At 40.9% G+C, this 27,705-nt stretch overlaps 1 protein-coding gene and 1 non-coding gene across 4 annotated transcripts in view; both read left to right on the top strand.

The window, feature by feature from the left end:
* Positions 1-27,705, top strand: part of LOC136863097 (calmodulin) — a 674,807-nt gene that overhangs the window by 616,355 nt on the left and 30,747 nt on the right. For all 3 annotated transcript variants that reach the window (XM_068225857.1, XM_067139432.2, XM_068225858.1), the window contains 2 exons: positions 5,955-6,056; positions 12,544-12,679. In XM_068225857.1, the coding sequence (XP_068081958.1) occupies positions 5,955-6,056; positions 12,544-12,679 (238 nt within the window). The remainder of the gene's footprint in view (positions 1-5,954; positions 6,057-12,543; positions 12,680-27,705) is intronic.
* Positions 9,376-9,530, top strand: LOC137498653 (5.8S ribosomal RNA). Its single transcript, XR_011017890.1, has one exon. It is a non-coding gene; the product is annotated as a 5.8S ribosomal RNA (ribosomal RNA).

Below are 27,705 nucleotides of genomic sequence, written 5' to 3'. Positions count from 1 at the left end.
GTCACTGGAATTCACGTACATCTCGTAGGACCGTAGTTGCTTCCTACTTCTTTTGTACTCGTAGTATTGTAGACTACACGGTTATGGAGGTAGCCCTATCAGCCTTCAATAGGCAGTATCCACTTACTAAATTGACCTGAGGGACTGTTACACCCCATCCTTACAAGTCATTATAGCTTACATGCTGAAAGAGCTAACGCATATGGCTTTAGTGGAATTAAATTCTGCACTCTGAATCTAGATAGATGGATGGATAGGTAGATTGATTGATTGATTGATTGATTGATTGCTTGATTGATTGATTGATTGATTGATTGATTGATTGATTGATTGATTGATTGATTGATTGATTGATTGATTGATTGATTGATTGATTGATTGATTGATTGATTGATTGATTGATTGATTGATTGATTGATTGATTGATTGATTGATTGATTGATTGATTGATTGATTGATTGATTGATTGATTGATTTGACCAGCCAAGATTGGGGAATCTTTCCTCTGCCTAGCACTTAAGTAGTGAATACAGAGGGCGAGTAACATGAACTCAGAAACTAAATCGTATAATACTATCCAATATGCATTAAATATCTAATATTACGTACAGTAATAATGAAATGTCGTATGGCTTTAGTGCCGGGATATCTCAGGACGGGTTCGGCTCGCCAAGTGCAGGTCTTTCTATTTGACACCCGTAGGTGACCTGCGCGTCGTGATGAGGATGAAATGATGATAAAGACAACACATACACCCAGCCCCCGTGCCATTGGAATTAACCAATTAAGGTTAAAATCCCCGATCCGGCCGGGAATCGAACCCGGTACCCTCTGAACCGAAGGCCAGTACGCTGACCGTTCAGCCAACGAGTCGGACACAGTAATAATGATAACCTAGATAACTATGCTAATATTTAATGTTAAATATTCGAAAATACCACATAAAGAGGATTCCAGTACCCATATTACAGCTGTGGGCGAAAAATAATACTTAGTAGGATTTTCGGTAATGATTATTTAATCGGGGAATCACAACCGAGTACTATCATTCCACTACTGACTTTTAGTAATAATAATAATAATAATAATAATAATAATAAATGGCATCCAATCGTCCTAGTAGGACGATTGTATAGCACTACGGTTCAGGTTCAAAAACGTCCTGAGTGGCTGATGAGTCCAAATACAGAGTAGCAGTCCATCTACAATGAGGGCAGAAAAGGCATGAGGGAACATTGGTAGTAGTCGCTCCCGCCTTTCGTCTGGCCCTCTTGGCAATCCGCTCATTGGTCCTTTTGTTCTCTGCCGCCTGAATTACACCGAGCACAGCTTTTCGCCAGACATCTGGGTTGTCAGCAAAATTCTCCCAGCGGCCAGGATCAATGTCAGTCTGGAACAATTCTCTCTTTCATACGTCTTTAAAGCGAAGGTTTGGTCTGCCGATTGGCCTCGCACCTTCACGCAACTCACCATGCAATCAGGCCTTTGGTATTCGCTCAGAGTCACTGCGCCTGACATGAACCAGCCATTTGAATCGCGTATGGCTGAGCAGGGCATATACCGGGTATCTCACGTAAGAGTCGTTAGGCGCTTTTTCCCTGGTGTTTCGGAGAATATTTTCAATTTCATTTTTGTATTGTGAAGGTAGAGCCAGCCCAAAGAAAGAATTCCCATGAAGTACGTCATGCGACGTCCAGTGTCAATGGAAAACGTCCGCTTGCTTCTCACCCCAAACAAAATGTTGTAAGGGGACAGACACTATAGTGAAATTTAATGAATTTCGAGGAAAATATCAAAATTGGGTTTAGAACTCTAAAAAATACTCTGATGTGTGTTATTTTGGAAAATGCTTTTTATTTTTTAAATGCTGCCATTTTAAAACCCACAGCGCCTCATTTCATTGGCGCTGCGCTAGCATTTAACTGTCCCATGCTCTACTGGACACACCCCTCCAGTTACTGCTTGCCCTTTCTTACGTCTCTCTCATTTGGATTTCAAATGTAATCTAAGCATTGAGTAGCAGATGTGGTATTCTGTAGGATGTATTTTTAAAAATAATGCCAACATATCAGAGACTTGCATCAGATGCACTGCTACAAAGGTGCACAAAGGGGAAGACACAAAATCCAAATGAGAACCTTCACAGTGTTCTTTGGAATAAATGTCCAAATGTCCAAAATAAATATTTGTTACATGAAATAAACTTCAGCTTGGTATTGTGAGTGCTGTAAGTGAGTTCAAAATGGGGTGTGTTAGAACACTCGAAGTCCTTCAGTCCATCAGAGGGAAGCCAGTACCAACTTCTGCTGTGGACATCAGTCATCAGCGAGTCCAAAGGCGCTTACAGCAAACCAGGAAAATGATCTCAGATGAAAGCAAAGAGCTAAGGAAAAAGAATACGGTGATGAAAATATCACTGGAGGAGAGAAGAAAGAAGTCTGAAAGGCATACTTATTGTGCTGGACAGTTCTAAAGTGCGTGAAGTTGCATAGATCTTTATTTTGCATTTCATGGCTTAGCAAAATCTGCATGATTTCTTTCACAGAAATAATCCCTTATCATGCAATTTTTGTCTGATTTAGGTGAAATTTTACACAGTAGTAGCTAGATAGTTGATGCACAAATGTCAGTGTGCATTTTGCTGTTTAAAGTGATTCAATTTTTTGTGACCTATCAAATTTTGTGTGTACACATATTTTTTTGGAAAAATTAAACATTATATTTTAAAAACTTCTACATGCCAGTATACTTCTCTAACAACTAACCGTGATACTGATGTTTGTTGGCATAACTATACGGCATATTTGTGCAAAATTTGGAGCCAAATGGATAAATGTTGTGATGCAAGGGACTTTTTTAACGATGCTGGTAAAAGGAAAGTAAAAATATTACAACTCAAAAAGTTTTATATGTACAATAATAAAAATTGGTTGCATTACTATATCTGAGGAATTACACCGCAGAAAAAGATATGGAAAAAAAATAATTGAAAAATATAGTTTAGAAATTTCACTTTAGTGTAATTTTATCGGACCAATCGATATATTTTCCTGAAATTAGTGTAGTGCAATATTACGTTTAAGGTTATTTATTGACGGTGACAATTCAACAATAGGAATAGTTACTATTTCCACAGTGACTGAGTGGTGTGGAGGCAGTGCGGTCAGGAGGACAATTACCGAGGAAATGCACCTCTATGTGAAACTGTTTCTCTTGTTGTCCTGTCACCGTCAATAAATAGCGTTGAACTTTAATATTCCACTCGACTAATCTGAAGCCACTAAAGATTGGGCACATAAATTTACATTTTAAACAATATTTCGTTTTCACTGGGAAACAAAACGACGTTTCCGTGGGCACTGGACGCTGCATGACGCACTTGATGAGCAGTTCTTGACTGGGCTGGCGCTACCTATACATTACAAAAACTATATTGAAAATTTCATCCGAAACACCGGGAAAAAGGCGCTTGACAACTCCTAGGTGTGACACCCGGTATACTGGAGACACCGACGAGTGACACACCACTGTATCTCCATAAAATCTAGAAGGTCCTCTGAAAACAGCGTTTCTAGTGCCTTGCGGACGTTCCCATGTTTCATTGCATGCGCTAATATCATGGGCGTCGTAGACCGGCATTTTCGTCCTTTTTGTTAGTAGTTTATTGATCCATGTTCTCTTATTCAGCCTACCCATAATAGATGCTGCCTTCGTAATAGTATTAGTGATCTCGCTGCTTGTTGTTTAAGGGGACCTAACATCTAGGCATCCACGACAAGGTGTTAAAAATTTCAGCAAAACAAAGGTAGGTGAAGTCGTCAGTTACCTTGAGACGATGCCTATCAGTGGAAAAGGACGGAAGTTTGACGGTGTCCTGCGTCATAACACTAGTTTTTTGGAGACTGAAGTGAACTTTTTATAGGCGTGTGGCGGCCGGTGGATGATATGTTGCAGCTGATCTTCTGTTTGAGCTATCAAAGCAGCAGCATCATCAGCAAACATCAGTTCTCACATGAATGTCATACTCACATTGGTCTACTTCAAGTGAAAGGAGTAGCCTACACATGCGTTGTATCTACCACTTCGTACACATCATCCGCCATAGCTTATATATCAGAGGTGACCAGGGGATGATTAGGTACTCGTATGAGGGAATTGGTATTGAACAGACTGCCATCGGTTCTAGTATGTAGATATATTGCCCTCGAAGCATATCTCAGGACCAGGAAAGAGAAATATCAAAAGGAGTAGGAGCCAGTACACAAACTTGATTTATGCCGCTGTTCATAGGGACGGCCTTCCATTGAAGTGGATAGTTCCTTGCATGTTCCGGTGGAAAGAGGTAGTGAATGTCACTACTGAAAACTGCAAACGGTTTAACAACAATTGAATGCCTCACCAAATGTCATCAAATGTCACCAAAATTTTTTATGAAATTTCTTCTGTCCTGGCCTTTTCCTTGTTATCTAGGGTCTACACTTATGTTGATTAAGTCTTGTTTCACGGTCGGATGCCAACCCTATGTGGCATAACTCCCCAACGAATGGAAGTTTGAAATAATACTACCTCCTACTTCAAGTGAAAGGAGTAGCCTACACATGCGTTGCATCTACCACTTCCTACACATCATCCGCCATAGCTTATATATCAGAGGTGACCAGGGGATGATTAGGTACTCGTATGAGGGAATGTGGTCGTCCGTTATAAAGTAATATTGCTGTATTTCTGTGGTGGTTAGACGTGTGATGTGTACTGTGTAAATGATTCTGTGTATTAAGACGATTAAAAACATCAAGCCACGAGCTAGAGGAATTATGCAACCATAGTTGAAAATCTGGCCCAGCCTGGAATTGAACCCGAGGCTCTTCGCTGACTATTCAGCCAAGGAGCCAGACAAAATGTTACGTGGCATGATTATTCCTTAAGGACGACTACCTTTTTGACAACTGTTTATCAATTAAATCAAACACGAACGATATCCAATTCAAATTTTAAGCTTACATATGGTTTTGCATTGTTTCCTATTTACACACCAGGCAAATGCTGTACCCTAATCAAGGCTACGGACGCTTCCTTCCTACTCCAGTCTCTTCCTATCCCATCGTCACCATAAGACCTGTCCGTGTCGGTGTGACGTAAAGCACAAGTGTAACAAATAAAAGAAAGTAGTACATAATTGCTAAACGCCCACTCGAGTTTCAGTGAATATTTATTTATTTATTTATTTATTTATTTATTTATTTATTTATTTATTTATTTATTTATTTATTTATTTATTTATTTATTTATTTATTCATAATCTGGCGAAATTAAGGCTCTTGACACTCTCTTACACTTAACCACATAAAATTCTTCAGACTTCAAATGCATACATTTCATGCATCAGCGTAATCAATTACAATGTTTTTCATGAAAATAACATGAATATGGTTCTTAAGGAAGCATGAAGTACAGACGTTCGGTATTTAATAATGTTATTATTTCTAGGCCCAGCTTCCTACGCTTATGACTTTCGGCGAGGATGAGGTGCCGGAATTTTGTGCCGCGGGAGTGTTTTAACGTCCCGATAAATCTACCTATACGAGGCTGGCCTATTTGTTTGCCTTCAAATATCACCGGTCTGAGCGGGGATCGAACCCACCACCCCCGGCTCAGAAGGTCAGCGCTTCTACCATCTGGACCATTCAGCCCGGCTTGTTTAGTATTTAAACTAATTCATAACGTCAGTGATGTTCAGTGCTACCGGATGTAATTTAGATAGACTTATTGGAAATTAGTAGGCTTATTTCAACAAAACACCCTTGTATTATTTATACCACAAAGTTGCTTCAGTTACAGACTAAACACAATCTCACTCCCAGTCGTGAAAGAATCAAAACATTTCAACAAATTTAATGAATTGCCCCTCTGGTTTCTCTTACTGAGCTCTTACTATGTTACTTTTTTCTTTTCAGAATTCAAGGAGGCCTTCATGCTTTTCGACAAAGATGAGGACGGAACTATCACCATGGCAGAGCTGGGAGTGGTGATGCGGTCTCTTGGACAGAGGCCTACTGGTAATGTACACCCACACATGGCTCTAATTTAGAGCGTTTCTCCATCATTTTGTTGTGCAATATTATCGTGGTTACAATCATAACACTCATAAATTCGTAATGAAAAAATTGTACTTATTGGGGCTGAGCTCATTTTTAATAATATACTGACATATATGTGTTAGATCTATCTCACACGAAGAAGCTGCGGATGATATCACTGAGCTGTCACGTCTTCCATTCTGGAATTTAAAAGATAATCAAGTTACAATTTCATAGAATTGAATATATGTCTGAGCTGAGACTTTCAACACACTAGTTCCCTACTAAAGTTGTTTTCCTTTATCTGAATCAAGTTAAATGTTGCAGATGGACCGAAACAACAGCAATTAGTATCTGAGGTCAAATGAGATACCATTTAGTGCCATTATTATGAAGAAAGAACTGCAGAATTATTGGAGGAGATGAAAAAGAAAATCGAATTTGGACGAGTATATTTTGGTTACAGTTGAATATATAGAGAAGAGGGATGGGGATTAAGCTACTAACACAAGAAAATTTTATCAGATCTGCCTGAATGACGACTAGCCTTACGGCAACGGTGCTATTCCTGAAGATATCAATTGGAAAAATATCCAAGTATTCACATCTGGTCAAAGTTTACCATTCTCTTCAACCACAGCTTCCTCCAGCACACTGCCTCCAATCTCTTTCCTAACAAAAAATCCCAGACGTACACAAGAGTACTGGCTTTACCTACTCTGTCACACCTAATTAATTCAACATCCCTAAGGAACACGCCGTATTTTTTCCTGGTTGCCCAGATCGACGTGCCAACAACTCCATTCTGCTCAGTGAAGTTTGCTGGATGTATCTTCCAGCAGTTTCATTCTTAATAGTAAACTTTCACGTCATAGACTGCAGTGCATTCCAGAGAAAGATTTATGATACTAATTATTGGGTTGTAAAGGAAAGCCTAAACGTTGCTCGGCTAGATTAATTTTTAAATGTGAATTTAATGAAATGTAAATGTTACTCATTCATGATTATCACCACCACTGCAACATTTCCTGCACTGATTTGAAGTTTAAGAATTCAACCAAGCACTTTTACGCTGTGTTCACATCAAGTGATTTCTGTATAAACAATTATACGCGGACGGAAACAAGTGTAAATTGGATGAAGCGTAGTCCTATTGATATGGTAAACATGTTAGGTGCTCCGCCCAATCTCGTGCAACTTTCTGTGAACTAATCTTTGCACGTGAGACCAGGCTCTTGGTGGAACATCTATTTGCTTTTAAAGGTCTTGTTATAAATTTTCTCACGCCCACATTTTGCATTAAACTTCTTAAAGCTGCCTCATTATATATAAGGTAAGTGGTAGAACTGACAATCTTAGTAAGACATGATGCGTTTAATAGTTTTTGTGCTTAAGGAGAAAGGTATAAATTAGGGATCAAACAATTGCATTTTTCAGTTAGGTACTTTCTTTTATAAAATATACTTCCTTCTTTAAATCGGTGAAAACAATTACGTACAATATTTCCTAAGATCTAGTCTATTCGTAAATGTTCATATATGTCGCTCACTACGTCGCACTCTTTCAAATGTTTGTTTATCATCTTCCGTAATTTTCATTTTTACTCTAGGTTTCCACCATAACTCAAAAACACTTGAAGGTTTTTGAATGGTGGTAGAATTTTATCTATATAAACACAATTATCTGGGCTCCTTTCGTTGACACAAATAAATCAACTTTAATTTTAAATTAATAGTACAAGAAATTGAAGAATTATCATGAAGGAAAACAAACATGAAAATAAAACATTTTAGGAGGGATTTCAATCACTCGTGTGAATAATCATATAAATTACAATAAACTGTAGTATTGTTAGCCTAACCACAAGTTAGTTGCGTAAATTTATATGTAAATTTGACAATTTTGCAAGTAATTAAAAGCATTTTGAAAATTTTAACATTATTTCTTAAATTGCAATTTCTGAGATGATTAGAACCATTTGGTCTCTCTTCCATGTTACCAGATTATGGTTTGTAATGCATATACCACAATAATCAAAAATAATACAAATAACAATTAGTTATAGCTATTGACTTAATGGAATACAAATGCAGATAATAGTAATAGAAGTGATGGAAGATGATCGCATAGCAGTAAAAGTTCTACGAAACTACTGAATCCTTACAATTTAATAGCTAGAAATAATAAAATAACTACATAGAAATGCTACTGCTAATTACTTATAGTTTAGGAACCGAGAATTAGTGCAGAGATGAGATTAATATTACTATTTACATTTTACTTTCAGCTGATGTCACGCAGAAGTTTCAGCTGTTATTGAGGAGATATTGCTGGCAACGTTTCCTGAATGTAACAGGTTTGACTTTTCTGCGAGAGCTAGGTAATTTACTCCACAGTCGTGTTGCAGAAACGAGAAGAGAGTCTGTGCATCGTGCAGGATAGGGTGGTATGGATAAGAGTATGTCTGTTTTTGACCTATTCCAAATTAATGTTAAGAGTGCAAGACTTGGTGAGGTATAAACATTTAAATTTCACTATATTTAAGCTTGTAAAACGCTACACTGAAGGAATCAGCGTGTCCTCCTAGTCCGAAAGGACCGGGCAACCCGTTGAACCTCCTTCGTGCTAGGGATTGGGGCTTGCAATTGTTCCCCATGAACGAGGAATTCCCAGTAAGCGCGAGTCATAAGCTCGCGTTGATTACGTCCCTGCCCTTTGTACACACCGCCCGTCGCTACTACCGATTGAATGATTTAGTGAGGTCTTCGGACCGGTGCGCGGGATCTGCTTCGCGCAGTTTCCGATGTGTCTGGAAAGATGACCAAACTTGATTATTTAGAGGAAGTAAAAGTCGTAACAAGGTTTCCGTAGGTGAACCTGCGGAAGGATCATTACCGAAATTGTTTTTAACAAAAAACATTTCGAGAAGGAGGAGTCGGACGGCCCCGCGCGGTCCTCTCCTCCGGCGAGGCTCCCTCGAGGAGCGAGACTCCTGCCGAGCCCGCTGTTGCGAGCTCAGGCGAGTCCTGTTCGTACTGTGTAAGCGGCGGCCCCGGCCGTCGCCGACAGGGGGAGTGTCGCGGTCCGCGTCTCCCACCACGCAGACGTTCGGCATTGGGTACCTACCTCCTCGCTCAGTGGAGGGTACCCGTCGCGGCTTCGGCCCGGCGGGAAGGTTTTAAATGAACGCCACGCCCATGCTCGAAACACTTCTTAGCTCTGTGACGAGAAACCCATGAAAATGATTGCTTCTCCTCCACTCACCGTGGAGAGAACGATCGAAAAATGAAAAAAAAACAACCCTGAACGGTGGATCACTCGGCTCGTGGGTCGATGAAGAACGCAGCAAATTGCGCGTCGACATGTGAACTGCAGGATACATGAACATCGACATTTCGAACGCACATTGCGGTCCATGGATTCCGTTCCCGGACCACGCCTGGCTGAGGGTCGGTTGCTAAAACTGAACGCGACATTGCGTTCGGAGGGTGGGAGCGTCGCGGTTCGTGCGGCTAAAAGGTCTACCTCACCCCTTAAGTGAAACAAACTGAAAATACCTAAAAGTGATAATATTTTATTTGGTTCATATTTATGTTTAAGCTCTCAGACGTTTAAAGACCCCACGCATCCTCAATATACACTGAGTGGCCGAAAAGCATGGGAAGACATTGAATACCGGACGAGATGGCCGTGCGGTTAGGGGGCGCGCGGCTGTGATCTTGCATCCAGGAGATAGTGGGTTTGAATCCCACTGTCGACAGCCCTGAAGATGGTTTTCCGTGCTTTCCCATTTTCATACCAGGCAAATGCTGAGACTGTACCTTAATTAAGGCCATGATCGCTTCCTTCCAACTCCTAGTCCTTTCCTATCCCATCGTCGCCATAAGACCTATCTGTGCCGGTGCGACGTAAAGCCACTAGCAAGAAGACACTGAATGAGTTACTCCTACGCGAGCCCTCAAAATGGCAGCCGTACAGCGAGGCATCGACTCTACAAGGTGTTGGAATCGTTCGGCAGGGATCTGGACCCACGCATCTTGCACTTCTATCCACAATAATTGGTCTTGTGTAGTTGGTGCGGGGTTCATGGAGCGCACAGCAGCATCGACCAGCATCCCATACATGCTCGATTGGATTAAGATCGGGGGATCTGGAGGGACAATCCATGGTTGTAACTTCACTGGAGTGTTTCTCCAACCACCCGCGTGCCACCGCAGAACGGTGACATGGCGCATTGTCCTGTTGAAACATGGCATCTCTCTCAGGGTACTCTAGAGCCAGAAGGGGATGCAGATGGTCGGAAAGAATGTCCACATAACGTGCGCTCCCTGCAACCGGACAATGAGGCCTAATTTCGACCATGAGAACGCCGCCCAGACCAGAACTGAGCCACCTCCCTCTTGGACACAACCTTGTTGACACGGAGGATCGACAGCTTCATGGGGCATACGCCACACTCTCACGCGCCCATCAGCTCGATACAACTGGAACTAAGATTCATCGGAGCATACCACACGCCGCCACTGCTCCATGGTCCATTGTCGATATTAATGGGCCAATGCACGACGTTGAGCTGTATATCGAGGTGTCAGGAAAGGGACACGAGTTGGTCGTCGGCTGGTTAAGCCTATGTGGTGCAGTTGCCTCCTTACAGTCCTGGTACCGGGCTGAGTGGCTCAGACGCTGGCCTGGCCTTCTGGCCCCAACTTGGTAGATTCGATCCTGGCTCAATCCGGTAGTATTTGAAGGTGCTCAAATACGTCAGTCTCGTGTCGGTAGATTTACCGGCACGTAAAGGGACTCCTGCGGGACTAAACTCCGGCACCACGGCGTCTCCGATAACCGTAAATGTAGTTAGTGGGACGAAAAATTTAGCATTATTATTATTACAGGCATGGCAGAAATGAGTTCCTGACTCCCACTATTCAAGTGGGCGGTGATCTGACACACAATAGTCCGTCGAGCGCCCAGTTATGGTTCTGCGGAGGCGACGTGATGTCCGTTCGTTAAACACCTGCGGTCTTCTCGTGCGGCGGTTTACGTGGATGGTAACATTCTCTCCGCGATATTGAAGGTACATCTTCGACACTGTTGACCTCGGAAACCCCAATTCGCGTGCAATCTCCGCAATGCTATGATCCATGCGCCGTGCGCTGATGATCATCCCACGTTCAAAGTCGGATAACTCGCGATGTGTTGCCATCTTCACGACATTGGTGTCTGTGACACACTGCTCAGCTCCGCCGCAGCTAGCCGCAACGCTCAGGGGTCCTACGCGGCGCATTTTCTAATGGGACACCCCTTCCAGTAATTTTTGGCCACTCAGAAGGAATTACTTCTTTAATGAGTTTGATATTCATTGTAGAAGGAATCCTTGTACTTTAAGTAACATTGACATTTTACCTGCAACGTACAATCATTCCCCGAGTTAATATATACTCCCAGGGCCGATGTCCTGCGATGTTAGGCCCCTTAAAACAACAGCATCATCATCAATATATACTCCTTGTAGTAGATATTCTTTTTTTTTGCTAGTTGCTTTACGTCGCACCGACACAGACAGGTCTTGTGGCGACGATGGGATAGGGAAGGGCTAGGAGTGGGAAGGAAGCGGCCGTGGCCTTAATTAAGGTACAGCCCCAGCATTTGCCTGGTGTGAAAATGGGAAACCACGGAAAACCATTTTCAGGGCTGCCGACAGTGGGGTTCGAACCTACTATCTCCCGATTACTGGATACTGGCCGCACTTAAGCGACTGCAGCTATCGAGCTCGGTAGTAGATATTCTTAAGGAAAGAACAAACCATATATATTTTCGGCTGTGAACTTGCATCCGGGAGATAGTAGGTTCGAATCCCACTGTCGGTAGCGCTGAAGGTGGTTTTCCGTGGTTTCCCATTTTCACACCAGGCAAATGCTGGGGCTGTACCTTAATTAAGGCCACGGCCGCTTCCTTCCAACTCCTAGACCTTTCCTATGCCATCGTCGCCATAAGACCCTCTGTGTCGGTGCGACGTAAAGCCCCTAGCAAAATATATATATATATATATATATATATATATATATATATATATTCGAGGATGATGCTCGTTTTCTCTGAAGAAGTATTGCCATGTTTTAATGAACCATAAACAAATATTAGGCTAGTATTCTCTATCGGAAGTTTTTCAAAGTATAAAACGAACTTCGGTAATGCTGGATTATTTTGAAAGAACAATTTTTCTACGTTTTCTATATTTTGAATTAACGCAGCAGAAAATATGAACATGTTTCAAGAATCCGTTGCAGGGTATGCTGTTATTTAGAAACGAGATGACATTTATTGTAGAATATATCATGGTTAGAAACAGACTTTTATTCTTTGCGTGATATTGCCTCATATATACGATGGATCTCATAAAGTACTTTTATATTTTGAACTTAGCTGACGATATCTGGAGAAAACATCGCCACTGTTTATGTTGCAGAGACTGAACTGCGGGATATGGTGAATGAAGTGGATGTGGACGGCAACGGCACCATTGAGTTTAACGAGTTCCTGCAGATGATGTCCAAAAAGATGAAGGGAGCTGATGGAGAAGATGAACTTAGAGAGGCTTTCAGGTAAGTCAAACCTCTTATCAGCAGAAGTATAAGTGACAATTCAACATCTATGTGACTGGGTTAACTCTTAGTGAAATGTAAGAACATTATCCTCATTAGATAAGTAGCTACCGGGCGAGTTGGCCGTGCGCGTAGAGGCGCGCGGCTGTGGGCTTGCATCCGGGAGATAGTAGGTTCGAATCCCACTATCGGCAGCCCTGAAGATGGTTTTCCGTGGTTTCCCATTTTCACACCAGGCAAATGCTGGGGCTGTACCTTAATTAAGGCCACGGCCGCTTCCTTCCAACTCCTAGGCCTTTCCTATCCCATCGTCGCCATAAGACCTATCTGTGTCGGTGCGACGTAAAGCCGCTACCAAAAAAAAAAAAAAGATAAGTAGCTATACAGTGTAATAGCGAGCACAGAGATGAACTTATCAAATATTTGACCATGATGAGGAGAAGAAATTGTGTACGCAGTCTGCTATTTATTTTGGCTTTCCAAAATTCATTCTCTCCCTGACTAAGAAATATTTCTAGTTCAGCTTTTATGAAAATTCCGAAACACTTTTATACCATTTCAGATCATAATGCTTTTTCTGGTCTGGAAGTATTAATCAAGAGAAAAATATGAACACTTCTGCAACACGGCGTTGCTGTCGCTATGATCGAGACTCGTGAGGAGTTCACAGTATTATTTTGTTGCGCTGAACGTTTTCTACTTAAAAGCAAATTTTATGCATTTAACTCTTTTATTCGTAACTTAGGTGTATCTCGATGGTCGCTCAACCATAATTCATATTTTTCTCTTTATTAATACTTCCAGACCAGAAAAAGCATTATGATCTGAAATGGTATAAAAGTGTTTTGGAATTTTCATAAAGGCTGAAATAGAAATATTTCTTAGTCACGGAGAGAATGAATTTTGGAAAGCCAAATTAAAACATGTCCGCCTCGGTGGTGTAGTGGTTAGCGTGATTAGCTGCCACCCCTCAGAGGCCCGGGTTCGATTCCCGACTCTGCCACGAAATTTTAAATGTGATACGAGGGCTGGAAATGGGGTCCACTCAGCCTCGGGAGGTCAACTGAGTAGAGGAGGGTTCGATTCCCACCTAAGCCATCCTCGCAGTGGTTTTCGGTGGTTTCCCACTTCTTCTCCAGGCAAATGCCGGGATGGTACCTAACTTAAGGCCACGGCCGCTTCCTTCCTCTTCCTTGTCTATCCCTTCCAAACTTCCTATCCCCCCACAAGGTCCTGTTCAGCATAGCAGGTGAGGGCGCCTGGGCGAGGTACTGGTCCTCCTTTCCAGTTGTATACCCTGACCGAAAGTCTCACCCTCCAGGGCACTGCCCTTGAGGCGGTAGAGGTGAGATCCCTCGCTGAGTCCGAGGGAAAAACTAACCTTGGAGGGTAAACCGAATAAGAAAAATGAAAGCAAAGTAAGACAATTACTTCAGGCTTGCAAATTACTCATTAAATACGAATAATTATCAACTTCATTTACTTTATGTTTCATAAGTATTAATGTTCTTCGTTATATATTGCCTATTTATTATATTACTGGAAGCATTTATTATGCATTCGTGTATGATCCTTTGTTAATAGCAAAGATATGTTATAATGTTTCCTGAAATGAAGTTAAAAATGTTCACCCTCTTTGGGCTTAAGTCATAAGCTGTAAGTTCCACGTCATGTTAAACGTTATTCCTTGTATTATAGAAAATTACATGATATGTAGCTGCTTTCCAGAATTGTTATGTGCAATAACTCTTTCTAGTTTCGTAAACATTCCCCTTGTTCTGTTAAAATCTCTCGCCTTTTTCCCGAAACAAAATTGAGAGCCCTGCACACAGAGCTCATGACGAATTATCCCAAGCTTCCTTTGTTGTTGTTCCAAAGTGCCTATTACATAGATCATCGGCCCCAGATTTTACGAGATGAAATGGCAATTTAAAATTTACCCACAAACTAGAACGTAAATGATTAGGGATTTAAAATAATTAGTGGATCGGATACACAATACCTTATCTCCGGTAAAGTAAAAAAGGAAAGGTTAACTCGTGTCCTCGTCTCAAGCTAGTGGAGCTCTTTACTGGCACACCCCCAATAGGGGTGATTTACACGTACCATTTTAACCACATACCAACCCTCCTGCCATTCTTAAATCTCTGACAGTACCGGGAATTGAACCCGGGTCCACTGAGCATGGCAGCTAATTGTGCTAATCATCACGCTACGGAGGCGGACACCGGTAAAGTGATTACAATGTACTGAAAATCAAACAGGACCTTGCTTTACGAAGTAATATTATGTACACCGCTTCAGCTTAAAAGTAAAGGTAGAAAAAACATACAAGTAGATAAAATCATAGCCAAGTAAACAGAAGCGAAGTTTTCAGTAAAAGAGACATTCTAAAAGCTAAAATAAAAATATCACTGATAAGAACGATAAAAATAACCACGAAGTCTACTGACTGCTCTTCATCTCCTAAAATGAGGGACATGGCGCTTTGATATTTTAGACTACTTACGACTACTCGATAAAATACATACCCTATAAAACAGAGAAGCATCGTGCGAACAGCCCCCTCTCCAACCCCATTTTTTGCTGTTAAGAAACCCCAAAATATTAAGTTTCTTAAAGCATTTAGCTTTCAATTGACGCACCTGTGGCTCCCACGATAATTGAGTATCGAAAAGGAGCCCAAGCAATCTATAAATGCCCACTAATGGAAGGGTAGCCGTTTATGGCAATCGCGAGCAGAGCAGCACTCAAAACCGATCCCTGAGGGACTCCACTTTACTGGACGCAGTGATCCTTCGTGATGAAATTCGGATAAACGACGAACTCGAAAAACTCTGAACTATAACACTCAAGTCTAATGGCTTTGATGGATCATTCATGAAATTAAACTTATGGTGTAGGCCTGGTATGACACAAAGATAGACGGGAAAGATTTTTTTCTCGAGGAGAGTGAAGACCAAAGCAGTTACTACACATATTCAGAGTTGTGCACTACTCCGCGCCATTAGCTTCCTTTCCACAACCCCACAAATTGACTTGTTCGAACAGTGAGATACTATGTGCCCGTGCCTTTGGCAGTTAGAGCATCGCATGGGAGGCGGGATGTATTGCCTCACATCACACTTATAATTTGCTTGTTTGACATTCTCTGACAGCTTAAGGAGACGATGAAGGCACCGGTGACAACGCCTTCGCCGTTGACCTTGCACGTAATACTACTGACACGTGTCTCGCAACGATTCTTTGTGTCATCCATCAACTCATCAGGAGTGTTCAAGATCAGGTCTCGGTGGAAGTTCACTCAATGTATCAGATTCAGAGAATTGTGTTCTTACACTTTGACGGGGATTTCGCCAAAATGAGCCGAAACGGGAATATTGGACAGGAGATAATTACAATAATCAAAAGCACATCGAAATAATAACAATAACACTGATTAATTAGTCCTATTAGGTCCTTCATTTTACTGTTAAAAATGAAACACTCGTATATCAATTTACAAATGCTTAAAAATAGCCAACCTGTTTTAGACCGATCTATGGTCAAACCTGTTTCCATTCACTATCTTGCAGCACGATTCACATGTATTTTCACGTTTATTTGTTTGTTTGTTTGTTTGTTTGTTTGTTTGTTTGTTTCTTTGTTTGTTTGTTTGTCCAACCCTTGTTCCGTTCTTGTACAGGATCGGGTATGAATTGAGATGAACCTGTCCTGGCGAGTTTTTATGACCGGATGCCCTTCCTGACGTCAACCTAACAGAGCAGTTAATGAGATGAAATGAATGACGTCATATATGATAGTAGGAAGGGAGAGGGTGAAACCCGGTGCAGGAACATACTCTTCTCCTGTCGAATAGCACCAAGGGGTCTGCTCAAGCCTTAACGTCCCCATCCGACGGACGAATCACCATCAACAGGTTTGGAATGTAATCCAGGCCAGGCTTTTGACACGCAATCTAGTGATTAGAAATTTTATACCACCACCTCCCCTACCCTGCCGGCTACATTCTGAAGGTGAAATTTTTCGCCCAATGGGAGTCGAACCGGCTAACCACGGTGTCAGACTGTTTAGACTTCAATGCCACCAGGCGGGCTCTCATACATATTTTCAGGTACAGTAATGAAATTACACTAATAAAGCGATAAACGTGCGTGTCCTTTGAGTTTAGATCTAAAGCACGTGAGCTTAAACTTGAAAAAGTATGTTCCCTTTCATGACAGAGCTTAAATGATTACATGTACTCTTCCGAAATACATCTCAGTAAGTTTCGTAGTAACATGCAGATTACCTCCATACTTGAAAAAAAATGAATGGATCAGGATTTTCTAATAATAATGTTTAATGTAGTTTATTTTACGTAGCACTAACTACTTTTACGGTTTTCTGAGACGCCGAGTTCTTTTACGTGCCAGTAAATCTACCTACACGTGGCTGACGTATTTTAATACCTTCAAATACCACCGGACTGAGCCTGGTTCAAACCTGCCAAGTTGGGGGCAGAAAGCCAACGCCTCAACCGTCTGAGCTACTCAGCCCAGCTAAGGATTCTCTTTTTGTACAATAACTTCCTTGCAAGTATCACACTGTAGAGAATTGACTAACATATTTACCATAATCCTGAGATATTTTCAATAACATTCTGTGATAATAAACCTAACACCTATTTCGATTGATGCAAGCTTACCAATCCTTCCACTATAATTTTAACAGAAATGTTGACATTCCTACAATATATATTTAGAGAATAAAAGAGATCGAGACCACTATTATTCAATTACTAATACCACCGAAACAAAAACTTAACTTATAACCAAATGTATTAATATTATTATTATTATTAGGCCCTCTAGCCACACTTCATCACAAGAGGGCTAACGCCGACAAATGTACACCGGAAAGAAGTGAATTAAGCATCTTTAATGGTGAATTTAATTGCAATAATAAGTAGGCAACGTGTGTGCATGAGCACTTTTAAGCCACTTATCGGTGTATTGAAACTCCTATTCCTTCGTTATTCTTTCTTCGAAAATAGGAAAATCCACACTCAAACAATACGCGGGTATTCACCATTCTGCCACACAGTAGTTTGCCGAAGCATTAATGTGAAATCTGCATAAAAACAACATAAAATAAAACTGCACGTAACACAGTAACATGCATGTTAACAGTGGCTCTGTAGTGACGTAAGATGGCGGCGGCCGCAAGTTTCCGACTTCACTAGCACCCGTACTACGAGATAGGGCGCTGCCAGTCTATTTACTATATGTCTGTGGTTGAACAGGATTAATTTTACCAGCTTGAAATCGTGCCCATCAGCTCTGGTAGCAACCAGGAACCTAGCGAAGCTAGATCCCATTCACTAACGCTGAGCTTGTTCCCTCGAGTTTGCACCCCGAGGGGAATCGAAAGTTAAAGACTTGGGTAGTGTGCCACCCTGGAGAGTTTTCGGTCGTTTCGAAGCCATGACCGAAAGTATCCTCCCCGAATCCACCGACTCCAATCACGAGCAGACTCTTTAGCAGCCACGCAGCTGAAGTTGGCTTGCAAGTTATTGCCCGGCGTACAATGTTAAACGATGCCCCTCGGCGTATACAGACGGGTCCTGCAAAGGTATTCGGACTCAGTAGCGGACCGATGGCCACATGACCTTCGTAATCGCCTCCTACGACAGGCAGGGAATACCGTGGGTGTATTATGCCGCCCGGGGGAAGCTTCCTTATTAAATGAACAACAACTACTACTACTACCACTACTACTGCTACTACTACTACAAGTGTTAAGTGCAAGAGAGGGCCAGGCGCCTTAACTTCGTCACTTGAAAGAAGCCATAATAAATAAATAAATAAATAAATAAATAAATAAATAAATAAATAAATAAATAAATAAAGGACAACAAGGATACCGTTTTATTTGAGTACGGCGCCTGAATGAAAAAATACATGAAATGCACGCTTGGACAAGTGGACATTTAGGCACTAATAAAAGACCAACCCTGACCCTTTCAATAGTAGCTCAATTAAAAATATGTACCGTAATGTAATAAAATTGTTCATTAAATTGATCATTCACCTGCTTGTCAGATACCTAAATATAACGTTCTGTTAATGTGCGTTGCATGAATTTATCTGTGCTATCCATCGTTATCGCTTGCAGCTGTATTTCGCTTCTGTATGGCACCCCTGGGGATTGGTTACAGCCTACGTATTACCGGAGCAGCCAATATGATATGCTATGCTTCAAAATCTCTGCCCAAGCACAGAATACAGAACAGATCGGGTACAAAAGTGATTCCAACTGTATTCATGAAAATTAAATAGGATGTTGTTCTTTCTTTCTTTCTTTCTTTCTTTCTTTCTTTCTTTCTTTGGAATTAGGTCTACAAGGAAATGCACTCGCTGCATTTAAAGCTATCTTTGTTGTTGACTCTTATGCGAACCATGAAATAATTCTGGTTTACTTCATCGACTATTGTCGTTTCACAAGAGGACTCAATTCTTTTTACCGAGCGAATTAGCCGTGCGGTTAGAGTCACGCAGCTGTAAGCTTGCATTCAGGAGATAGTGGGTTCGAACCACACAGTCAACAGCCCTGAGGATGGTTTCACATTTTCACACCAGGCAAATTCTGGGGCTGTACCTTAATAAAGGCTACGGCCACTTCCCATCCACTCCTAGCCCTTTCCTATCGCATCGTCGCCGTAAGACCTATATATGTCGGTGCGACCTAATTCAAAATATTCAGTTAGAAGATTAACATCTTAGTATCTGAACTACACTAGCCTTCAATATGAGTCTCTTGAAAACACCGAACGAGTATGGTGGCACCAAAATGTGGAGAAGATTTCCGTCAGAGAGATGTAAGTTGCAATTCCTGCCAATTATCCATTTGTAAATTTCATTTGTACTACTCATGACATAGAAAACAATACTGAGGAGTACAAAGCAAAAGACGCAGAATGCGTGAAGTCAAGGATCATTAAATCGTCAACGCCTATTGCGGGCTTCGAGGATCCTTGCAAACGTGCCGTAGGCCTCAAATGAAGTAGATCCCACATGGATATCGCACCAGTACACGTCGACGAATTTAACAGCTTTCCTACCACAGTGTCCTCCATATGCTTTTATTCGAGTATCCAGTAGGAAAACTCTTAAGTGTGGTGGCTTTCATCCAGTAAATTTGTTATACTCTTCCTAATAACAGATCTTTTAGATTATTAATTTAACTAAATTAATTAATCTTTGTGTCTAATGGAAAAATAACTTAAATTGACTTGAATCTGTCAGATGGGCGACAGACCTAATGGCAGATCATGGATGGATGGATGGATGGATGGATGGATGGATGGATGGATGGATGGAACAGTAAAGTATTACATATTTACATACATAGAGTACTACACCCTTTTGCATTATGAATCCTAATCTAACAGGTTTTCGGGTTGTAAAATACAGTGGATTTATAAGGTGGATGTATAAAAGTTTAGGCCAGTTCATAAAATTAATTCACTGGCGCAGGTTCTTGAAATAGATGACGACAGTCACCTTAACTTCATTTACAGATCCTCAGGTCATATTTTATTTACAAAGAATATCGCTGTCTAATTATGATTACGAAAATGATCGCTACCTTACACTTATCTGAAACACGAAGCAATTAAATCTATATAACATAAAAGAAATCACAAGCTAATGGAGTGTGTTACAGAAAAAAAATCCCTAATGGCACTAACTGCTAAGTTCGATTTCTTCAATTATTTTCAAAATATTTCAACATTTATTGATTCAGTATTAAACTGACATGAATGTCATTTGGAGTGGTTCTGGAAAGGTAATAAACTTCAAGAAATATGAAAGAAGGCAAAATTTAATTAACGGTAAAAACCGTCTAAACAAAAAATTATATTAAATTGTTTAAATTTAACACAAATGTGCGACGTCTTTCATCCGGATTTCTTATACTAGTTGTAATAATAGACCTTGTTGAGAAATAATTTAACTGAATTTATTAACCGTTGGGTTTAACTGAAAATTCACTTAAACATTCTGGCTGAAATCACAGTCTCAAAATCAAAGAAAATAACAAACACACTGTGCCACCAAATGAAACAAAGTCAACGCTTAATTGATAAATATATGAAGGATAACAGCGACTAAAACAGCACATATGGAACACAGAAAAACTTGAGACACCTGAAAAGCATATGGTATCCAAAATCACGCAATGAATAGAAAACACCCTTGTCTGAACATCAGAAAATTTTGGAATTGTCCATTGTCAATATCTGAAATTTGCCCATCATCACAATCATAAAGGTACAATTTCAACGGTGGAACTACTTAAATGATCAGTAAATCAGTAGTCTAATAAAACGACTCAAAGTCATGCAAACTAGGTCATCGACGCACACAAAATGACTGTCACATGTCAAAATCAAGTTTAAGATTAATAAATGAATCATCCAGGATTTGATATCGAAAATCATATTTATAACCATCAGCTGCAGTAATGAGTCAGTAAAAAAATCACAAATGACCTGAAATAGTCTGACAAATATCAATCACCGTCCGAACTTGTGGTCAAAGTGTAGTTAAAGATATACACGCATGTAATTCACCCAATGCAATTCTCGTCATACAAAATTTTACACACATAAGAAGACTTCCTGTTTATATTTCCCTGCTATGGGAAGGCATTCCTATTTAAAACATGCCAAAGTATGTAGAATATGAGTGCATATCCGAATAAAGTAATTGTAGTTATAAAGGTGGGGTTCATCATAATCGCAGAATATCATCATAACGCTTATCGTAATAAATTAAATATAACTCCATTAAGTCATTGATTCAGCAACACATCAGTGAATTTTCCATGCAGACACTATATCACACACACCATCACCATTGAGCACATACTACATCGAAGCGATAAATATAACAAAATAACAAGAAGCACCTGAGCAAAATTCACAACATATGATAACACTCAGCACTTCGAAGTGTTTTTGTTACAGCGAGTAGACGCCTATTTGTTTAACACTTATGAAATTATTATTATAAGGTTAACTCTGCCGTCCATAGTTCTCAAAATTTTTGAAATTTATGTGAGAAGATATTCTGTCCATTCTCTCGTCACTTGTAAATTCGCGACTTTGTTGAGGATAGCAACGACATTGTAATTCAAGCAGATGTCTGCAGAAAACCACGACAGTATTAAATATTATTTATTGATTGTCAATCCTCCTATAACTCCTGCAACGTAGCAGTTTCAAATGTGTGGCGATTTATGCGTGAAGGCAGACTATAGCAATGTCTACTGACACCACATAGTGTTGTTGCTTCCCATAGGTGGCGCATTGCAGCAGAACTTGTTCCGGCTTGCGATTACTCTCGTGTACATCGATAAGACAACATGGAATCAGACAAGCATGGGCAACGGTGGACAGCGTGGTTTCTCTGCAGGGAAGGATTGGCTGCTTCAGATATCCACAAGAGGTTAGTGGCCATATGTGCGGAAACAGCACCAAGCCGCAGATTCGTGTTTCGTTGGGTACGGTATCAGAGTTCGGAGACGGCAAGTACTGTGTTGAAAAACGCAAAAGCACTGGGCGTCCAGCAACTGCACGCAAACCAAACAATGCCCAGCGTGTCAATGACTTGATAATTGGGCACAGGCGAATCACGTTTGATGAACCAGAGAAGGCAACAGGTCTTTCACGGGGAACCCTCCACATCATCATCCATGAGGATTTGAAAATGAAGAAGATGTGTGCACAATGGGTGTCCCATTCCCTCAGCATTGCGCAGAAACAGAAGCGTGTGGAGATATGCCAACAGCTGGTGTAATAATACAGTACAGAGCTAGCCTAGTTCTTTGATCGTCTGGTCACCTTCGAAGAGTCATGGTCCTTCCATGAGATTCCAGAAAAGAAACGCCAGTCTAGGGAGTGGAAGCGTACTGGGAGCCCTCGTACCAAGAAGACACGATCGGGACTATTCGTTCAGAAACAAATGGCTACTATGTTCTTGGGTCAGGAAGGTATACTGCTGGTGGATTGGGTCCCTCCCGAAACGACCCTCAACAGCAATCGGTACTGCAGTTCACTCCACCAACTCCGCCGGCGCATTCAACAACGCCACCACGGAAAATGGGGTCGTGGCGTTCTTCATCAACAAGACAATGCGCGGCAACATGCCAGTTGCCAGACCATTGTCACCGTGCGTGAACTATGGTTTACTGTGCTGCCATATCCCCCATATTCACTGGATGTGGCTCTTAGCGACTATGCCATATTCGACGCAATGAAGGAGGTCATGCGAGGTAGGAAGTTCACCACCAATGAAGAAATTCATGTAGTTGTCAACCAATGGCGCCGGGATTTGCTACGCAAATACGGAAGCTGCCAGAACGATGGCAAAAGTACAAAGACAATAACAGGGAATACCTGTGATATAATCTGTATTAGTTTGTTCAGTAAATGATTGCTGTGAATACGAAAACATTGTAGTGCCAATCATTTCTGAACGTCCCAAGTAATGCAAATCCGAAACACAATATTATTAATTCAGGATTATTACATCTGCGACGTACTGTAATATACTAAATTAAGTTTTGGGATGAACTACAAAGTTCCCTGTCTAACATAATACGGGACACCGAAATCACGCTGGAAACATAGGAGGCCGAGGATGAAACACATTGGCATACAACAATCTATCTATATCTACTCTACAAACATAGAGCATTAATTCAATAAGATCAGCATTACGAAATGTTGGAAAGGATAATAAAAATGTAATACTCATCTCTTTTTCTCTACTCCATCCTCAACATAGGATGAAGCCGTTACCCATGTCATCTCAGGCGATGCGAATGATGTTAGCTGTCTACATCGATTTCAAAGTTAAATAGAGCCTATCACTTTCGGAGAGATTTCGCCGAAATGATTTAGTTCCTAAAAATATCATGGTTAACTTTGATGTCCATATTTACCACTCTCTATGCTGTTTATATTCGTCTTTGTAGCACTGATTTCATTATAATTTAGAGACTATGGGGGGTGGGGGGTTAATTTAGATGATTGCGCCTGTAAGTAGATTATGCTCGCACACGCGGAATAATAAACTGTAGAACTAATTGATTCGTAATCACTTTGACATTGCTCTACGTGCTGAATACTTACTGCCCTTTGGCCTTCGAGAATGTTATCATATATGTTCACCCTCTCGTAATACAGCTGACTAGCCGTGGAGATTCAGTTTACACAGCAAAACAAGAGAATAATCACTAATTTTCGAGCGAGTTCCAAACAAAATAATTACAGTCTCTGGCACGTGTATCCACAATATAGATCGCTCTCTCTTGATCCATGATGTTAATTGGTTGCATTACAAAAACATGTTGACTCGGAAGTGTAAAGGGGAGATACCTAAAGCGAATCCTTCAGCTCTCAAAATTTACAGGGAACCGACTGGCATACATTTTAGCTAATGAATCTTTCTTCCTAGAAGATATAAAAGTCAGTTTTGGGCTTCTTGACACTGCCGCATCGATGATTGCCCTGGAAGAAGGACGTCAGAAAGCTCAGCAGACCCCTGGAAGGCTTCTATGTAAGAGAAACAATGAGAAGCAACGAATGGAGAGGACCAGACTACAAGCTATGTCACGTCCTCACAAGATTTTGTGTCCATGGATCCCATGGAAGGACATGTGAAAACTCTAGATTCCATGTTGCGGACGAAAGGTGTATCCGTCGTCACTGTGGAATGACCTGCTCTAGGTATCATATAATGGACTGAAAGGAAAAGAACACAACCCATCAGCTTAAGGACTGATAAAATGTAAAATATAAGATGTATGTACACAATGTGTAGGCCTATAATACTATATTATAAATGCATACAGTACCTACATACATACATGCACAAATACACACATACATTACAGGCTGTTATGTATTTCAGTGTTCAGTCCGAAAGCCTCTGAAAATGATCACGATCTGCTATTTGCAACTAACTCTGCGGTATTATCTACTTATGCACTTTTTACTTAACTAAGCCTCCTTAGCAAATAAACAGCAACATACATTCGAATTGAGAACGACGCCTGAATGAAGAAGTGCGTCGAACGCGCTCTTTGACGAGTGGACAGTAAGTCACTAAGATACAGACCAACACCCACCTAAATCTAACCATCACCTTGGTCTCCCTCTTCTCTCCTTACTTTCGGTGACTGAGTCCATTGTTCTCCTGGGCAACCTACCTTCCTTTATTTGCCTCGCATGACTCCATCAGTGAAGCTGGTTCATATGCACAGCTCAGTAAGCTTAATCTCCTTACTAAGAGTGTCCTCCTGTCATTGTTCGTACCCGGTTTTACCAGCAATCATTCTTTCTCCATTCATACCTGTTACTTTCAGTTCATGAATAAAATATCCTGAGTCCATCCAGTTTTCACCACCCGTAAAACAAACTTGTCCTTAAATTAGAGCTATGTACGTATTTATCTGATTGTGTGTGAGAGCTCATTTCTCTCTTACAGATTACCGAATACAGAATCGCGATTTGTTCGATTCGATTTCATTTATTCTACCCCCGTCTTGGGAGAATGCACATCTTAAGTACTTGAAATTATCCAGCTTGTAGAGCCTAAACTATGAATATTGTGGTAAAAAAAATTATAGTCTCGCATAATCCCTTTTATTACGTTGAACGCAGAGCTCTGTCTACCTACTGTGAATTCTCTCTTTTTTTTCCTTTGATATTTGCTTTACGTCGCACCGACACAAATAGGTCTTATGGCGACGATGGGATAGGCGAGGCCTAGGAATGGGAAGGAAGCGGCCGTGGCCTTAATTAAGGTACAACCCCAGCATTTGCATCGTGTGAAAATGGGAAACCACGGAAAATCATCTTAAGGGCTGCCGGCAGTGGGGTTCGATCCCACTATCTCCCGATTACTGGATACTGGCTGCACTTAAGCGACTACACCTATCGAGCTCGGTGTCGATTCTCATTGCAGCCTGCTTGTCAACATACATTCCTTTAATTGGTGGCAATGACCTACCCTTGATGCCATAATCCCTCATTATGGCCAACATACTCCGTCATATGGAGCATTTCATGTGAAATCAGACAAGGGAAAAACAGTGTTTTAAAAAATAAAGTAGTTGTAGATATTCATTTCTGCACAATAGCTGCTCAACAGTCTTCATTACATAAATGTTGAAGACAGTATATTTTTCTGATAGTCAACGTTCTACAGAAATCTTTTGAGAAAACTATTAAATATAGTATATTCATTTCCTTACATTTGTAGGGATAATACAGCGAGTTTCTCTCCTCAGTTGGCCGGCAGGCGAGCCTACCTTATATGCCTCCCTTTGACACTTCACTTCCCAATACACAGCGCAGCGACAGCACTGGAATGTCCGCACGTCGCAGTTCAGGAGCACGGATAAAGTGAGCAAAGTGCTGTCCTTCTTGCTATGCCTCCAAGCGGGGAGTGATGAGTCAACGGGAGGCACATAAGCTGGGTGCGCCTGTCGGCTAGCCGATGAGAAAAACTCACTGTACTACACAGAATACTTTCTTAAGTGTTTGTTGTAAACGTGGTCTGTAAATGTATTTCTTAAATTTGACCTACTTCTCCGCATTAGAAAAACTGAAAGTCACTACGGTTCCTCTTCAAAGCAGCACGTGCACTGTGTTTATAAAACATTAGAGGGTTTCCCGTTATTATATAAAAGTAAATTTATTAGTTCAGGTTTCAAAACTCGTACCTTAACTATATGCAATCCTACACGAAATGCAATCTCTGTGAACTTCAGCTGAGCACGCGTCGCGTTGCTACCCGCTTGGTGAGTACTTAAGTGCTTCTTGCGGGGTATCAATCTCATCACAGTAATTCAATATTTATTAATTCATTATTCATATTCTATTCACGGACCCATATAGTTAACAACACAGATTTATTCAACTCCCGAAATTAAGGCATTGATGCACTGAGATATTTCTTCCATCCTGGAATTAAAATAAAATGAAGTACCAGTAATATTGTGAACAACCCATGAGTTTCATATCATTAGAAAATCTATATTATGTAAATGAAAATAAAAACAACATTCAGTTTTCCTTCTCTATGGGTGTCTGAAATATGGGCCTCGGAATTTACGAAAAATAATACTATACGGTTGCCTGCTGTCATTTCTTGATGGATACAGTACTTTTGTATCCATCTCTTGACACAGGCCAGAGTAAAGTGTAGCTTTCACCGAAGTCCCAGTCTAATCCATGGCTGTGACAATATGGAAGTTGCTGGGGTATGGGTGGTGCTAAGTAATGGCATTCAGAGCACGGCTAGTGCATCTGAGTGTTATGAAAGGTGTTGCTCATAGGATCAGTCGTGCTGCAATAGTACTTTCTGACCCAGTGAGGAAAGCAATGGCAAACCTCACTCCTCGTCTTGCCTAGTACGCCTCATTTTGGTGCTGCCATTGGTTTTTGCGGTTTCCTTATAACCGCATAACCTTTGGTGGTGCTATTTGAGGATCCAACCAGCCTCTGGGCTGATGACCTAACAGACAGACAGAATACTATATGAAAATTTTAAGGACAATTCTACGAGCACTAGAACATGTTTACATACGGTAATACTGGTATTGGAGCCTTTATATGCATATTTTTAAATTGTAATTTAAAAACCTAGGTTCATTTTTCCCATTTTTCCAATTTGGCGTAGAATCTACCATATGCCTTCTATACAAGTATAAAGTACAGCAATACTGTTTGTTCCTCTTATTGCATTTTTCATTTTCTCAAAATGCTTGAAATCTGGTCCTGACAACTCCTCCATGGTTCGAAACCGCACTGATTTTCATCTGTCTTACGCTCGACCATTGATCAATCCCGCCTGATCTCATTCTTACGTGCAAATGAATGAATTAATTAATTTAAGGAAACATGTATTCAAACATAATTATATACAAATTCAAGTAATCCTAGAACTCAACTTCAGACGGCAATTAGT

This window comes from Anabrus simplex, chromosome 2, assembly GCF_040414725.1.
Source record: "Anabrus simplex isolate iqAnaSimp1 chromosome 2, ASM4041472v1, whole genome shotgun sequence".
NCBI lineage: Eukaryota > Metazoa > Arthropoda > Insecta > Orthoptera > Tettigoniidae > Anabrus > Anabrus simplex.
Note: the sequence above shows the minus strand (reverse complement) of the source record. Positions and strands in the feature narration are given on the sequence as shown.